Source organism: Amblyomma americanum, chromosome 7, assembly GCF_052857255.1.
Source record: "Amblyomma americanum isolate KBUSLIRL-KWMA chromosome 7, ASM5285725v1, whole genome shotgun sequence".
NCBI lineage: Eukaryota > Metazoa > Arthropoda > Arachnida > Ixodida > Ixodidae > Amblyomma > Amblyomma americanum.
The window spans coordinates 119,667,959-119,686,087 of NC_135503.1; the positions used below are offsets into that span (position 1 = coordinate 119,667,959).

At 45.3% G+C, this 18,129-nt stretch overlaps 1 protein-coding gene across 1 annotated transcript in view; it reads left to right on the top strand.

The window, feature by feature from the left end:
- The window catches only part of LOC144098024 (uncharacterized), a 187,155-nt gene that overhangs the window by 80,261 nt on the left and 88,765 nt on the right, over nt 1-18,129 (top strand). The window contains exons 9-11 of the mRNA XM_077630595.1: nt 1,981-2,044; nt 5,785-5,914; nt 14,818-14,998. Coding sequence (XP_077486721.1) covers nt 1,981-2,044; nt 5,785-5,914; nt 14,818-14,998 — 375 coding nt within the window. The remainder of the gene's footprint in view (nt 1-1,980; nt 2,045-5,784; nt 5,915-14,817; nt 14,999-18,129) is intronic.

Here is an 18,129-nt window from a genome sequence, read left to right on the forward strand (position 1 = left end):
TTCCGAAGCCCTCCACTACAGCCCCTCCTTTTTCCTTTCTTCTTACATCCCCCCCCCCCCCCCTTAATTCCTTCCCTTACGGTGCGGTTCAGCTATCCAACGATATATGAGACAGATAATCACCAAGCACATTTAATAAATAACATCGGATCATTGCACAATCGCTCAGCTCGTTTCATCTACTCTGTTTATGTCAGTGCACGCTATAGATCCTGAGGTGGTCGAAATTATTCCGGAGCCCACCACTACGGCTCCTCTTTCTCCCTTTCTTCTTTCACCCCCCCCCCTCCTTAATCCCTTGCCTTACGGCGTGGTTCATGTGTCCAACGATATATGAGACAGGTACTCGCCACGCATATTTAATAAATAACATAGGATCATGGCAGAATCGCGCAGCTCGTTTCATCTACTCTCATTATTCACGTCATACCAGCATCACAGCCTTGAAGAAACGCGCTGATCTGCAAGGTCTATATCTCCGTCGTGAAGTTGCACGCTTATCACTTTTCATAAACTGTATCATCACCCAACGCTTCATAATGACTTTTTTTCTTTGCCGTCTTCCATTTTTGACAGCCGCGACCATCCGTTTTAGGTTAAGCACTTGTCATGCCGTACATCTAACTATGCGCATTCATTCATTCCATGCACTATAACCAACTGGAACGCTCTCCCTTCAGATGTTGCTACCACCACTGATCCGGAGAAATTTTATAAACTAATAACTGCCACTACTTCTGCGTAACATATTTTAGTACATTGTTAACTTATCAGTGCATTAGGTTCTCAAGACATGTTGTTCTTTGAAGTTACCGCTATATTCGCACATTTTCTCGTGAAAATATCAGCAGCTATAGATACACTCAAAATTCTCAGTGATTTCGTGGGATGAAAGGGCGGTATTATAACGTATGCACACCTTCCGCACCAGCTTTTAGTAGCGCACTGCTTATATGTTGTTATGCAAGTCCTCTATGAAGCGCAGCGCTTCGTTGTTGCTCCGTATTTTACATGTAAAGTAAATAATAATAATAATAATAATAATAACAATAATTGGTTTTTGGGGACGGAAATGGCGCAATATCTGTCTCATATAGCGTTGGACACCTGAACCGCGCCGTAAGGGAAGGGATAAAGAAGGGAGTGAAAGAGTGTGGAAAGGAAGTGGAAGAAAGAGGTGCCGTAGTGGAGGGCTCTGGAATAATTTCGACCACCTGGGGATCTTTAACGCGCACTGACAGCGCATAGCACACGGGCGCCTTAGCGTTTTGCCTCCACAAAAACGCAGCCGCCGCGGTCAGGTTCGAACCTGGGAACTCCGGTATTGAAATGAAAATTGGTTGTGGGGGAAAGGAAATAACGCAGTATATGTCTCATATATCGTTGGACACCTGAACCGCGCCGTAAGGGAAGTGGTAAACGGGGGAGTGAAAGAGGAAATTTGTCTAAGCCCCCGAGTAGGGTGTAATGGGAGGCAAGTTGCGGCGTCATCTGAAAGGACGGGGGCGGGGGGGTCCATGCAGAGGGGTCACGAGCTATTTCTCGGCCTTAGAAGACGTTATTGAGCCGTTTGAGCTCCGAACATTATCGCGTGTGATGCTTTGTCACAGGCGGTCCGTTGTCGCTCTGTCACCAAGGGTACGTCCCCGTGTTGGCTATCAGGTTGAGGTTCTCAAAGTTGGACCGTTGTTGACAACCTGTTTTTGGAAAAAAAGTAATTGATTAGTAGTAATCACTGACAGGAAAAAGAACTGAATTATCCAAAACATTACCGTTTGAAAAAATAATCGATTAGTTACAAAATTATAAACAAATTTTGCAATTGATACAAGTAATCAGTTATCTGTAGTGCGCTGCGTACAACTCTGGTTATTGATTTCACTACTTTGCGCTTGATTACTCATGTATTTTTATTTAATACGAAAAAAAATTTACCTCATTGGCTCAGCTCTTAGGCAAAGCATCGTTTTCCTGTTACAGGTGATCACTCAGTATTCGAACATGGCTGGAGATCCCAATAAGTACATGACAAACGAGATCAAAGGTGAGCACGTTATTGGGCAGTCCCAAGTGTGGTTTCAACTTGGATGCTACAGCGCGATTGTCGCTCGCCGTGTCGCGACAACCCGATATACCGTGTTTACCAAAAGTCGCCGCAACGTGGTCTGATTTTTAGCCGTGAGCATTTATGGCGCCCGCTTAGCTCTAACTGTCAGTATAAGGCAAGGAGAACGCTTATCCTAACCTTTCGAGACCTCTTGGTGTCTAAGAGTGAATGAAGCGCTTCATTCGTTCCGCCGACCCCGAGATGACAGACGAAAAGAAAATTCAGTCTAATCCGTGGCGTCAAAGAACAACTCTTTACCAGCCAAGTTCGCATGCCGCCAAAAACCGCCAAGGAATTCATGTAACAAGCCTGCACCATTTAGCAAACCCTCGACATCTGGACTCGACAGTAAAACCGCCCTCTTTATGTCTGTGCAATTCATCCGGACACGATGACCACCATAAGCGACAACTTGCGGGAATTTATCCTTGAAATCTTTCACGAGGAGCTACGACGACTGCCGCCGTCCAGCCTCCAGCCGAAAGCGGTGTCACTCCAGTGCCGGCCTATAAGAAAGCTGTGTGCAGATTCCTTGAACTGCGCGCATATTACCGATTATTTGTGAACTTTTCTAGCATCATTGAACCCTTAACCTAAATGACAAAGCCAGACTTGCCATTTACAAAGAAAGTGACGCTAGCGGAAGCTTTCAAGGAACTTCAGCGTCGTTTACAGTCCCAGCCGATCATCACGCACCTCACTGAAAACGGCGAGACTGAAATTTATACCAACGCAAACAGCGTGGGCCTAGGCGCTGTCCTCGTTCAGAAAACCGACGGACTGGAGAAAGTAGTCGCATATGCTAGCCGTTCCCTGTCCAAGGCTCAGGCCAACTATTCGACAGCTGGGTAAGAGTGCCTTGGAATCATCTGTGCTCCGTCGAAATTCCGCCCCTACCTGTACAAACGACAGTTCAAAGTGCTATGCGATCACGAAGGACCGGGCGCAAGCACTCAGACTCCGACTGCCTGTCACGAGCCTCTGTAGATGCAGCACGGCCGGTCGACGATGAGGACGCCTTCCTGGGACCCATCAGCTTCAGCTCTTTTGCACAGCAGCAACGCTCGAACACTCGACTTAAAACGCCTCATCTAGTTCATGGAAGGCAAGAATTTTTCACCCTTCCCCCCCCCCTCCTTGTTCAAGCCAGGAATATCTTCGCTCTGTGTACAGAATGATGTCCTAGTGAAGAACTTCGCAGCGAACAAAACAGCCTATCTCCTTGTTGTAAATGCAAGCCTGCGCGCAGACGTTCGAGAGCCTTCACAGGACGAGCCGACAGCTGGACATCTCGAATTTTCTCGCACCCTCCACCGCATTCAACGCACGTATTACTGGCGCTGCATTAATCTGCGACACGGCGCCCCGATGCGCTCATCACGGTTGGAGGAACAGCGTTCAGGGCGGAACTGACACAAGCCATCCGGTGCTACAGCCAAACAAGTCACCGGATGACAACTGCATACCATTCGCAGACCAATAGAGCGCCTAAACAAATCCATCGGTGACATGCTGGCCCATGTATGTCGATGCCGAACACAACACCTGGAACGTCATCGTGCCTTACATCGTCTTCGCCGACAACACCGTAGTGCACGAGACTTATGACATTCAGATGACGCCTTCTAGGCTCACAGATGGCAAGGAAGCCAAGACCACCCCATGCTGCCCAACGTTACCAAAGAAGATAACGTCGACGTCCGCCGCCTACCTTCAATGCGCTGAAGAAGCCCGTACACTTGCCAGGACTACGGATAAAAAAAAACCACCAGCGCACCAATGCTGGAGGCTACAATCTACCAAGGCACAACGCGGAATACAAGCTAGGAGACCGAGTTTTGGTTTGAACGCTCATTCGCCGCCGTGGATTTAGTGGAAACGTTTTGCGCCGCTATTTCGGCCTGTTCAAAGTTGTTCAAAGGTTAAGTTAACTAGGCTATGAAGTCGTCCCTGAGGAGATCACTGCATCCCAACGACGACACTTACGACCAGTAGTTGTTCATGTCGTGCGTTGGAAGCCCTATTATGCGGCCTAAAGGACGCTGTGTGTCTCCCCTCGGTATTTGTTGCGCACAAAGTTTTATTTGTTTCAAGTCACCTAATTTGTTTCAAAGCATCGAGTCGATAATTATTTGAACAGGGAGTAATACCGCGGATCTTTGTAGCTTGTTTATTCTTCAAAGCTGCCGGCACGCAGCTTTATTGCTTTGGTTTGTGATGCAAGAGGCGACTACATTTATCCCCATTTATCGCATCGAGGCGGAGCCGATTGTGCGTTGTTTGAGGTTGTTGTGGTAACTTTGCACGCCATATCTCGAAATTTCGCTACCAGCTTTATATTAAGCACAGCCCAGAGCGGCGGCCATTCTGTTCGACGACCGCTGAGCGCGCTTGTTGCTACGTCGCCTTCGAGACATTCAACTCTTTTTGGGTGCAAACCAGCACAATGAAGAGTTCCGTGTGAATTCCCTTTTAGATGTTTCCTTGCACCCGACTGCTGTGACCACTAGGTGATAATATTCGCCAATGGGGGACGACCTGCGAACAGCCTAGAAGTGTTAATTACTCAGCGAAATAACTAAGAGATAATAAATACGTTTTTGCCTGATAAAGTTCGTTCCAGGTCGTCGTGTGTACCTCGTCTCTTCTCTGTGTTCTGTTTTGACTTTTTTTTTCAAAAATTTAGGCTAACCTTTTATGTTGGCACTTGCTGCTTGGCTTGCTGATGTCCATTTCTGTTTTCAAGTTTTCCAAAACGTCTTTCTCGTCGGGGCTACAGACCAATGAAGATCGACTGTTTTCACGCACCAAAATTAAACCCAAGAGCAGAGCAGCGCCTAGAGCCAGGCATACCAGCGGGTGTCCGGCAGCGTGCTATGAGCACGCGACGCCGTCGCCGCCGCGTCCAGTCCAGCCGCGGAGTCCATGGGGCGTTAGCGGGGCGATAGCCCCGTGTCACATTCGCCGCCGGGTGGCACCCGCCGGTGTCGCTGCCGCCGGTTTCGCTGCTCTACTCTTGAGCTTTGCTTCGGTGCATGAATAACGGTCCATTCTCATTGGCCTGTAGGCCCGAGAAGAAAGACGTTTTGGAAAACTTGAAAACAGCAACGGACATCAGCAATGGTGATCTAGCAATGTGAAAATAAACGGGGAGCCTAAGTGTATTACGTAAAAAGTGTATATGTAATAGTTTAGTTATTTAGCTCGGTAATTAACACTTCTAGGTGGGTTGCAAGTGGCCACCAGCGGCGAATATACTGCAGCGAAGAAAGCGCACTTTAACTAAAACAGCTCTTTTAAAATTACCATCTCAGCAAAAATATCTTGCATGGCTCCGCTGTTCTAGGTGGCAGGAATCAAATACGTTCGATTGAATTTATTCATTGCCTACTGCGTTCACAGGTAAGAAGCAAAATTGCGGTGCAAGCTGTTGCGCGAAGGGTGGAACGAAGTGCGTGCTTTCTGGATTCGTACTTGTAGTAACTGTCTGGGTGTGCCATGCGCACAAAAATAGTCCACATAGAGCTTTTATACAGGGGGTGTGGTAGCTATGGGCACGGAGAAGCGAAAAAGTCTACGGCACCATCGTGCTGTAGGGTATATTTAAGCCATTCGTTGCAATGTTTATGTTGGTACAGCGATCACATACTAAGTATATCTTATCGGCGTGGGTGCAGGCGACTGGGAGAGGCTGCTGGCAGCTGATGTTCGCCCCCAGGGACAGGTGCAGGAATACCGCATCAGCCTGGTGCTCAAGCGATTCGCCAAGCTCGTCGCCTGGGTTGGCGAATGGGCGGATGCTGCCAAGTGGGCTGTAGTCTTTTGTTATCTGCATTCATTTGTCCATGAGAGACTGTCAACAAGCATTTCAATTTGCGTGACATTTCTGGGCCTTGACAATTACCGCAACGTTATTTTTAATTAATTTAGTTACGTTTTGTGCGGAGAGCTCATTAAAAAGTACATAATTTTCTCTTCCTTAACTTGCAATAAAGGAATTTTGAATATTTTAAAAAACATGCTAAATAAACATGTATGAAATATCTTTCTTGGTAATTTATTTTTATGTAATGTATTAGCCTGCTATGTACAACCGAAAGCACAAGACGGCAAATATACGAAAAATGTGATCATTGGGGCGGGAGGCGCATTATTATAATAATTTCGTGAGAGAATGAGAGTATCCTGAGAATGAATCAAGTTGTTCCTTAGAGTTCTGTGATGAACTCCCACCGTTCTGCGAATATTTATGCCTTGTCTGGCGCTTTCCCTTTGAGAAAGGCGACGGCACACCTACTCTGCCATCAGCTGTCCTAAAGCCCGGCAAAATCAGCTTGGAACCAATGTTCATTTGGCTCCTCAAAGCTTTAGAGGTACAGCTCCGTTGTAGATTGATTCTGATGGTGCTATATTTATACTACGGCCAACAAAAGATCGTTGTCGCTCTTTTCAAGTAATTCATCTTAAAACCTCTTGTCAAAAGGGCCTTTTTCACTTCGATTCCGTCAGGATTGCACTGATAATTAAAAATTTTTTTCAGTCGCTTAACTTGGCTAACCTTGAAATTCAGCGAAAAGCAAGGACTTTTCCTAAGCGCCTGAGCTCGTCCATGAAACCTCCGCTGCCCGCTCGCAACAGCCGTTCTGTATATACCGACACGACCACGTGGCTATGAAGTGATATCACATTGTCGTACGACAATCCCCCACCAATGTGATCACGTGGCTTCACATCACCTCATCGGATGTTCTTAAGGTCAAAGGTCCACTCAAAGGTCACCCAGTGACAAAAGTCAGAGGTCAAAGGTGAACTGAAGGTCATGGGCCGATGTCAGGGGTCAAGAGTTCGACATCATAACTGTACAACCTATGGCCGTACACGGCTAACGTAATTAGGATGAAGGTCGTTCAAAGTCATTCCCCGGCCATCGCGATGACTGCTTTACCTAGCATACTGAACCTTTTCGCTCCAAAAGTGATTACCTCTTTAGGACGCCGCGAGTGCGAATAATTTCATGTTTCGTATGCATCTGCTTGTCTAAAGCATTTCGTTGTATACGGCATAGCTTGTCTAGGAAGAGGGATCTGTCGTACAATTTGGCCACGCGTGAGCTTGAGCTGACACGAGGTTTTGATCATATCCAGCATTCTCGGATAAAAAGTTGAATCTTGCGAAATTGTAAGACACTGTTATGGAAGTATTCAAGGTAATGGTCCATTCTTCTAATGTTTAACAAAATATTTTGTTAACGTGCTTCCATCGATCACATCGAGCAGTTAATAAGCTGGCATAAAAATAATCGGGTAATGCTTTTGACGTTAGCAAAAATGTTAATAGCAAAAAAAAATTCAAGACTGCTATCGGGTATTATGCGGATATATTCATTGTTGTACCGAAATGTTATATTCTGGGAAAAATTGCGTTGATATACTGTTGCCGGCTGAAAAATACCTTTGTCCAGAATTTCTCGGCATGGTCCACTGTTACTGAATGAAAAAGTGGCGATAGCTGCAGTGAGGAGCATGTAGTTAAGCATTTCGCACATTATGAATTTACTACAAGGAATACGTTTTCCACAAGTCTTAGAAAAAGCTGGTTCTTTTTTAACAGTCTAAATAGTTAATAAAAGCCATAAAGCTAGCATTAGTTCACAAACAGTGCTGCCGGCTAGAATTATTTGTTTAAAAGAGGCATTTGCAGAGTACTGTCATTACCTTGAGATTATATTGCAAAATGGAAAGACCGCGCTCAGAGACGAAACACGGAAAGACAAATACCGGCACTAAAGTACAACTGACTGTGCATGCGCAGCAGATAGCATAGTGAAAAAAAAGAAAAAGGGGACAGTACGGTTACCACAGCTTAACGGGAAATTCGCCGATAGTTGTTAAGGTATTCGCACAACATAATGTTGCAGAGAATGTGACAGCGACCTCACATCTGTATGGTTCTATGACGGTCCTTATAGTTTTCCACACATTTCGTTTTTAGTCTAGGTCTGCTCTCCAGTTCGAAGCTCTAGCAGCGCAGCCATACCGATGAATCTCTCCTCGGGCGGCGCGTTTTGCAGCAGCTGTCGCAGATGGACTGTGCTACATTCCGGCGCTCTAGCCATACTCTTCCTCCTCCATCCACGCTAACCACGTTGCGGATGGTTACCGTGGTATGCCTCCCTGCACTCCGCCATAACCTCATCTCGCTGTACTCTTCTTCTGGTTGGTTCACATGGCAACCCTCTGGTTGGTTGGCAACCACGTACCAGTTGCGGCTTCTCACATATGCCACACCCTCTTCCTTGCACGGTAACCACTACCACCTGCTGGACGGTTACCTTTGTAATCATCCTCTGGTTATGTCTTCCACGCTCTCGCCGTAAAGCCTTGCAGGGTAACTACCCCCCGGGTGGTTTCTGTGGCAATCGCCGACCGGTTGCGCCTTCTCACGCTCTCGCCATACTCTTCCTTCCATGGTAGCCATTCGCCGCTTGGGGAATCCGCCACTCTCTTGATATCCTCGTCCTTCCAAGACAACCACTCTCCGGATGGTTCCTGTGGTAACATGCATCCACCGGTTACCAATTTCTCCGCTCACGTGGTACCTTCCTCCTTGCACGGTAACCACCATCCGAGTGGTTCCCACGGCAACGAAGTCACCGGTTACGCCGACTACAGCGACATACTACTACGACGCGAAAACCAGGAACGGGCGCTCGACAGCTGCCGCTGTAGAAAACGGACAGGAAGCACGGTGACCGCTGTGTAACGAGAGGTTTGGTGACAGCTATTCAGACATTTTAATTTCGCTATACACTGAGGAAAAAAAATGAGAACAAGATGTCTATATGCATAGTTACAGAGCACTTTTTGAGTTTCTCACGCAGTCGTTCTTTGACCAGAACTCTTTTCTTGACCGCTGTTTCCGGCACGCGGCAGCACGGTGGCGGAGACTCTCCTTGGGCGGCGCGTTTTTCCAGCAGCAGCCGCAGATGGACCGCGCTAAATTACTCCACCCTCGCCATGCTTTTTCTCTTCCTCCTCCTACGGCACATGCACTCCTACGCATTTGTTGCACCCTCCTCCTTCAACGGTAACCAACCTCTACATTTCCGACTGCGCATTCTTACGGCCTCGGCATGCCTTCCTCCTTTCACGTAACCGCTCTCCTGATGGTTTCTTGCAAGCACCCCTAGGTTCTTCATCGTCAGCCTGGCTACCCCCACTGCTGATCAAAGGCCTCTATCGTGTCTCTCCAGTTCACCCTGTCCTGTGCCAGCTGCGGCCCCTTAACCCCACATACTTGAATTCAATTTTATTTCTGAACATATATGCAGAGAATGTTTGAAATAACATCTGGATCCCAAGCTATATCAAGTTGGGATGCATGCAGATTATATCAAGTGAAACTAAGCGCAGGCATAAAAACAAACTATTAACATTGCATACATAATGAAAGCTCTTGCATTCAAATTTAAATTTGAAATCTACTTAACCAAGAAAGGTATAAACTAAACAAATATGTATATGCATACAAGGACAAAGTCGCTACACAGTCCGGCATAGAGAGAAAAACAAATTACACAGAAAGTACACTCTCATTACTCTGATTCATAATATTTATTTAACAGCACTGGAAAATTACTGCTATGCTGCACGCCTTCTGTAATGAAATTCAACAGCATTGTCCCCACATGAGCTATGGTCCTTTCTCTGGTGACATTTTTCGTTTTCGGAAGAAGGAAACTTCCATTTGTAGCACTACGAGTGCGATTTGATGGCGGAGTGAAAATGGGTGAATGTAACGTGTAATTGTCCACAAGAAATGCATGTACTGTCGGCAGAAAACTGGTTGTTGGGGAAGGGAAATGGCGCAGTATCTGTCTCACATCTCGGCAGACACCTGAACCGCGCCGCCGTTAGGGAAGGGGTAAAGGTGTGGCTGAGAGAACAAAGGAAGAAAGAGGTGCCGCAGTGGAGGGCTCCGAAATAATTTCGACCACTTGCGGATCTTTAACGTGCGCTGACATCGCAGAGCACGCGGACGCCTTTTGCGTTCCGCCTCGATCGAAACGCGGCCGCCGCGGTCGGGTTCAATACGGTCCTGTATCCATTGAGTGATTTTAGTGGTAGAACATCCGTGTTTGTTAAAAAGAAGAGCAGTGTGCTCGTTGCAGTCCGACTGTGTGATGAACCGAATTTCCCTTTATTGCAATACCCTGAGCGGCTCTAAATAAGACCTGTAGGTGGGACCCCCGGATTCGACGCCGCAAGATGACAATTGGCTCTTGAAAGTGGCAAAATAAATAATTCTGAATGTGTTTTTGTCAAAGTACTCACGGAATTTATACTCTGCAAGGCATGCAGCTCCCAAGTTTTTAGAAGTTGCCGGAATGTGGACCTTCCCGGTCAAGTTCTGCTCCAGAATTACTCCGAGATATGTGACCGTATTGACAGGTAAAAGAGGACTACCCAGCTATTGCACTGCAGGCCCATTTTCAGGAACTATTTTTGGGGCTCTTATATAGAACGTATTTTGTTTTATTAACATTTACAACAAGTCTGCCGGAGATAAACCAATCATTGAAAGTTTTGAAATCCTGATTAGATGCAATAATTAGTTCAGATGCCCACACATGTGCTCATAAAAGTGCGCTGCCGTCAGCATACATGAAAGCAAAAAACCGTTTGGTGAAGTTTGGTAGGCAATTGATATACAATGAGAAAAAAAAAGCAGACTAAGGACTGAAAACCAAGACACGCCCAGAGTAACTGCTTCAAAATTAGACCTTGAGCCACCCATTTGGATCATTTGGCGCCTGTTGATAACATAACTTTTAAAGATTTCAATGCTAATCCCTCTAAATGCAGAATGCAATAACTTTCCCAGCAAAACTTCATGATCGACAATGTCAAATGCTTTCTTCATATCTAAAAAGAAAATTACGTCTATTTTATTACCTGCTTTCTTCATATCTAAAAAAATTGGGTTTATTTTATTACAATTTGAAAAAGAGTTAATTGTACTTGTTAGACACACTACTGCTTTTCCGGTAATTTATTAGTTATAACTTCGTACTCTCATTCACCCACCTTTCTGCTACCCCCCGCCATGATAGCGTTCGTTACCTTTATGACCATCGGTTATCTTACATTCGAATTTCGTTCCCTTCCCAAGTCCATTTCGTCGTCTTCATTTCGGCTAGGAAATTGTAGAGCACCGTCGGGAGGAAAGACTTTAACCATTAAGTTGCAGACCCAAGAACAGGTTTTTAATCCCTCGCCATCGTCCGAGTGCCAACTCAGAGCCCGAGTGTTCTGCTCGTGTCGCATCGTCTTTTTCCGTCACTGCAACCGTCGAGAGAGCGCTGCTACAACATCATTGACCCGCGTTTGTTCCCTGACCCACTCTGCCCTCTTTCTCAGCGTTGCACCTATCACCTACGTTACACGTAGCTCGCTGTGTTGTCTTTAAGTTGAACCCTTGTCGTTAGCCCCCACGCTTCTGACCCATAGCTAGCACCAGTAATATAGAACTTTTATATACTTTTCGTTGGAGGTATATCGGTAAACTCCAATTATTATCTGAGAGAATGTAGCAAACCCCTTAGTTTCGCATTCCTAATCTCTCCATATGCCAACGTTCTTCCGTATCTTGTCAACCATAATCTGGCTCCGCATTCCTCCACTCTCGCCATGCCCTCCTCTTTCCAGGGTAAGGGCCCTCCTTGTTGTTCCCTTGACAGGCTCCTTTTGTTTGCGCGCTGTTAAGACCTCGAAGCACCCTCCTTATTCACTACTGCGCAGTCACACTTTTATTGTGCATTAATCTCGCTTTGCCGTGCCCTCCTTCACGTAATGTATTCCTGCCCTCTCGCTAGAGCCTCCTCTTTCCTCGGCAACCGCCCTTATATTGTGCATCCCTCAGCTCTTGCTATACCCTCCTCCTTCTCCTTCCAGACTAACCACCTTCCGATTACTTACTACAACTAATACTGATGCTACTACTACAACGTGAAATTCAGGGAGCGGGCTGTTAACTGCCTGCGTTGTAAAACGCGCACAGTAAACGACAACTTCGGCATCATCCCTTGCGCGCTTGATATGCTCCTTCGAAAGTAATCTTGAAATGCCGTATTGGATTTCACGATTTTTAGCAGGTGAAAAGAACCGCCGCTTTGTAACCTCATTATTGTTCATCATTTATGCAACCTTGAGGACCGTTTGCAGGTCATCACATAGCAGGCAATCATTGAAAAAATTCAAACACGAGGTAAAATATGATGCAACACAACACAAATCAAATTAAGACAGATCCAAAAATAGAAACAAAAATAGCAAAAAAGTGACATGAATTTCTAGCGTACTTCAACTCTTGAAATGTGAAGCCTTATATACACAATTTTATTGAAAGCACAAACTGATAGGCGAGTTGGCTGTCCATGATATACGTGAAGCAGCGTAAGAAGAGAGCAGAGAAGAAGCGGAAACGGACACAACACAGCGCTGAACTAACAACTGACATTTATTTAGCACGCTGTGTGTATAAATAAATTTTAGTACCAAAATGCAAAGCGCCACAAAGAGCACACTCATGCAGCCGGATCCCAGCAAGACAACACAAGCTAAGGGGTGCAATTCAGGAAGCGAAATTCTTTTTGTGATAAAGATACCGATGGAGCACTCACACAGAAGTACGGTGATTGCTGTGCAAGTGCTTCTTCAGTATCTTTATCACAAAAAGAATTTCGCTTCCCTAATTGCACATCTTAGCTTGGTTCTTTTGCTGGAATCTGGGCGCATGAGTTTGCTCTTTGCGATGTTTTTTATTTTTGGCGCAAAAATGTATTCGGTTTTGTTTGTAGGGGTTTAACGTCCCAAACCAACTCAGGCTATGAGGGACGCCGTAGTGAAGGAGTTCGGAAATTTCGACCACCTGGGGTTCGATAACGTGCACTGACATTACACAGTACACGGGCCTCAAGAATTTCACCTCCATCGAAATTCGACCGCCGCGGCCGGTATCGAACCCGCGTCTTTCGGGTCAGCATCGGAGTGCCGTAACCGCTGAGCCACCGAGGCGGCCCGCCAGATGTGTATTTATACGCACAGCGTGCCAAATAAATATCAGTTGTTAGTTCAGCGCTGTGTTGTGTCCGTTTCCTCCTTTCCCTGCTTCCTCCTTAGGACTTGGGCCTTGCGCTGTTTCACGTAAATCATAATTCTACTGTTCAAGGTGCCGCAGTAACGACTCTTCGAATATGACAGGCCGACTTTCAATGCCATTTGAATATGACAGTTCTTTCGGTTGTGGAATTGCTGTCAGTAAAGATAGATAGATAAAAAGGAGGAGGGAAAGACACAGATGTTAACCAGAAAGGGGTTCCGGTTGGCTGCCCTGCACTGGGGAAGAGGGATTAGGGGGCTAAAAAGGGGAAGAGAGAAGGGGAAAAAGGCATAACACACACACACACACACGCACAACGCTGTCACAATTTGTCACTCAATCCAGTCGCTGTCAGTAAAAATGAGTTAATAAAGGTACCGTTTGATCCATGCAAGACGAGTGTATCCATGAAGTGGAGGCGAAGGTTATAGTGTTTGAAAAGCATGCGATTAAGGTATTGATTTTACAATATTTGGTGATGAAAAGGAAGGATTCTTTTTCAGCCAATCATTTATTTTCTTTCAACGATCTGGTTTAGCACCCCGAAGCAACACATGATCTATGAAGCACGTCGTAGCGCAGGAATTCAGAATAATGTGGACTACTTGGGGTTCTTTAACATGCACTGGGGTCGCACAACATGCGGGCTCTTCTGCATTTCGCCTCCTTTTAAATGCAGCCAAAGCCATTGAGCCACCACTGCGAGCTTTTGTGGCTTATTTGCGTATCGCTTCCCACTATCCTAGGATGTGAGCATGTCTTTGACGAGGCAGTGTGTTTAAATGGTTGCCAGATGAGCACACCAGCCAATTCAAATCTTCTTTCATTACAAACTTTGTGCAGTATTGAACGTCATGCTGTTGTATGTCCTGACCATGCAGCCGCCAATTTTTGCGGCTGAGATGTTTTCTAGGCACTGCATTCTCCGTATGTCTTGGCGATGGAAAGTGCAAACCTTTTAATAATCATTGCGACCTATCTTATGTGTGTTCGCTGAGGTCTGACTTTGCTTAGGTAAGCTAACATTTTCTTCTCGGATATTCAAGCCCCCTTAAAGGTGGGTAGGAGCCACTTGCGAAACAGACGAGGTGGCGTGTGCCAGGTCAGTTGCAGTAGGTGAAGCATATAGCTGGGCGTTTTCTGGAACGTGTGCTGTGCACGCCGGATTCAGTGCGGAAGAAAATTGTTTTACTGTGCTCTTCCGACGTAAAATACTCGTATTATTTCATAGTAGCTATAGCGTTTGGCTGCTGACGCCAGGGCAGCGACATGAAATCGCGCCGCGACGGCTGCAGTCGAATGGAGGGGAAACGCAACAACGTGTACACGGTAGAAAAGTACCGACACCTGACTACAGGGTCTCTCACGGCCCATGTGCAGGTTTCGAAACGTTAAAACGCACATATTACCGTTGGCCTAAAGCGCAGCAAAATTGAGTCTGCCCAGTTGTCTTCCTCAAACGCTGTACGATGCCATGGTGTGATAATATATTCCGGTGGCGATCGCAGAGAATGTCGGATTACCATGGCTTGCTCCTGTCCACTGTGCAGGACGCCGACGCTGCACCTGGCTGCGAACCTCTCGCAGCTGAACACCGTGCACTTGGCCGCGCTGACATGCATCTGGGGGCTTAGCGTGTTCGCTCTAATCCTGGGCTTCACCGGCGAGCGGCGCACCAGCCGACTGCTGGTTCGTCTCGCCGAAGGAGTCTTCGCCTGCTTCGTGCTTCAGGTGCGTGCTGTGCCGTGGCTTGGTGCGGGACACAGGATGATTGCGATACCGGAGCGGTACTCATAGTGGTGGTAACTAACGAATTCACTGGCACTGGCTCGACCTTTTAGTTCGGATAAACATTATCTAATTATTAGTGTCTTCGTTTCATATCACTGGAACAGCGGGAGGGAGCGAAAATTAACTGATTCAGTGCATTGAAAAACGCATTGGGAGTTAGCGGCGTAAGTTATTGTCCATAAGTTTGTGTCGTTAATTAGTTGCTTTGCTAAAGTGCTTTGTTTCACTCCATAGCTAAGGTGCAAGAAATGAGGCTTTATAAATAAAAATATAATCTCTCATTATTTGTCTTGAAAATGCGCAAATAATATGCACAATATAAGTACCTGGGATAAAAGCTGCTCGAGGCAGCTCGACGGAGCCTAGGTGAGCGTTACAGTGTATATGCGTGGTGAATACGCAAAAACTTAAGAATTAATAGAACAGCGAAAAAGGTGCGTTCTCCCATGCGTTCACACAAACGGTCACGCACGACGATATGCACAAAACACGTCTGAATCCGATAAGGCACTAGTGCTGAAACAGTTATACCGTAGTCAGCAAGCCATGAGACGTGCAGTAACTGATTATTGATGCATAATCCTTCCTTTCGTGTCAACATTTCTACGCCTCTAGAAATCTTATGGGTTTGCATCACGTCCTAATCTTTAAAGTCTTTGCTTGGCATATGTTACCGACCCCCCGATAATTCAAAAATTTCTTAACAAATGTGCAGGTCAACCTCTCTGATAAAAGAAGCAACGTCTGAAAAGCCGAAATTTATTTATTAGGTGATTTTAATTACACAAATATCAACTGGAGTATCTTAACAGCGTCGGCACCGTACTGGATTAATTTCGTTGAACTAACATTCAGCTTTTCTTCAACTCAACTAGTTTCTCTACCTACGCGCGGCCTTAACATATTAGGCATTGTTCTTACAACGGCTCCGGACAATGTAAGCCCGATCTCCCTCATGGATGGTTCAGTGATCACAAACTACTCCATTTCACTCTAAAAATGCCGTCAAGCCAACGCAGCCCACCCCAGAAATGCATCATCGTTTATAACAGGTCGACCTACGATGCTATTAACCTCGGCTTAGAAACTCTCTGCGATTATTTTCTGCAATCCTTTCCTATTCAATCTGTTAACGAAAACTGGCGTCTGTTCAAAGATAAACTGACGCAGTTAATGAAAACCTATACACCCCGTATATCTTTCCGTGCTAACTCATCTAAGCCGTGGTACCAAAAAAACCTACGCACGCTGTTGAAGAAAAAGCGAATTTTCACAACAGCTAAACGGCTGGGAACACCAGTATCTTGGGCAAAACATAAAAACGCTGGTAAAAAGCAAAGTTCATGGTTCATAATCTGCAATCCCTCCTTAAACAGAATCGAAAAAAAATTAGAAAACATTATCACCTTCTGAAACTTCTGCAGATTTTACGTTCATTGGTGAGGCTGGAAATCGCATTGCCCGAGATGAACGCCGTCAGACTTTCCTTAACTTTTTCGCCAGTACGTTGGCGAAGGCAGACGATTCCAATATTCCATTCACACCAGGTTATGACTATGACTACATGAAGCCCATTGACGTTACTGTTGATGACGTTGCGTGATTGATAAATAATGTGAAATTATCTACTTGTTGTGTTTATGGGATTAATTAAAAATTTTGAAACATACTGTGGCTCAATCCAACACCATACTCACTCATATCTTTCGGCTATCACTTTCAACAGGAAAGATACAATACAAGTGGAAATTTGGAAAAGTTATTCCACGTTTCAAACCCACTGACGAAGCAAACGTTGCTACTATCGCCCAATATTGCTAACATGTGTATCTTGCAAACTTCTTGAACACATCATTGCATCTAACACGGGACTACATGTAGAGGCAACGATTTTGTTCTGTTCAAAACAACACGGGTTCAGAAAATGGTTATCATGTGAGACACAACTACTCGAGTTTATTAGTGAGCTGCTTCACGGTATGGGTGAAAATCTTGAAATCGACTATGCATTGCTCGACTATGCTATAGCCTTCAATCGCGTTCAACATTGTCGTTTAATAGGTAAACTGTAATCCTTGCACCTCGATTCTTCTATAATTCATTGGATAAGAAACTCTTTATCATTTCCTAAACAATTCACTTCTGTATCTGACAACTATTCATCCCCTTTAAATGGTGTAACATCAGGTATACCGAAAGGTAGTTTCATAGGCCAGTTATTGTTTCTAGTCTAAATTAATGATCTACCTTTAAGCACTACCTCGACCATCAGATCGTTTGCTGACGATTGTGTTATTTATCGCAAATTCTGCTCAGTTAATTACCACATTGCTCTTCAGGAAGATCTACGCCGCATTAATAACTGGAGCTCATCAAGGCAAATATCCCTTAACACTGATAGATTCTACTTAATGACATTTAGCCGTAAACGGTTTAATTACCTTTTCACTTATTTGCTTAACCACAGACCCGTCACCTTTGCGTCACCATACAAGTACCTTGGCGTTCACTTTCTACCCAATTTCTCATGGAAAACCCATATAGAAAAAATAATTGACAAAGCTAACCGTACAAAGCTAACCGGTAATTAAAAAGTAGCCTCAGAGGTGTGCCGTTTTCCACACTGCAGCTCGCATATGAAACATTTTTCCGCCCTCAACTTGAATACTCATCTTCCATTTGGTGACCTCAGCAAGACTACTTAATTCATTCCCTAGAGAGCGTACAAAATCGTGCCGCTTGCTTTATTGCACGCAACTATTGCCGACATTCCAGCATAACTAACATTAAGACGCCGCTGTCCCTTCCGTGATTCGAATCTCGCAGAACAATAGAACTAATCTTCCTCTTCCATAAAACTGCTAACAGCCATCCTTCCTTCACCGTACTTCTTACAAAACAGGCCATAACATCTTTTAGATTGCATAATCACCTCAGCTTTAAATGCCTTTCGGGATGTACCAACGCATTCAACTCATCAGCCCTGCTCCGTGCTATAATTTATTGAAACGGTCTTCTTAACAACATTGTTCATATTTCCGATCATGTTATTTTCACGGAAAGAATAACTA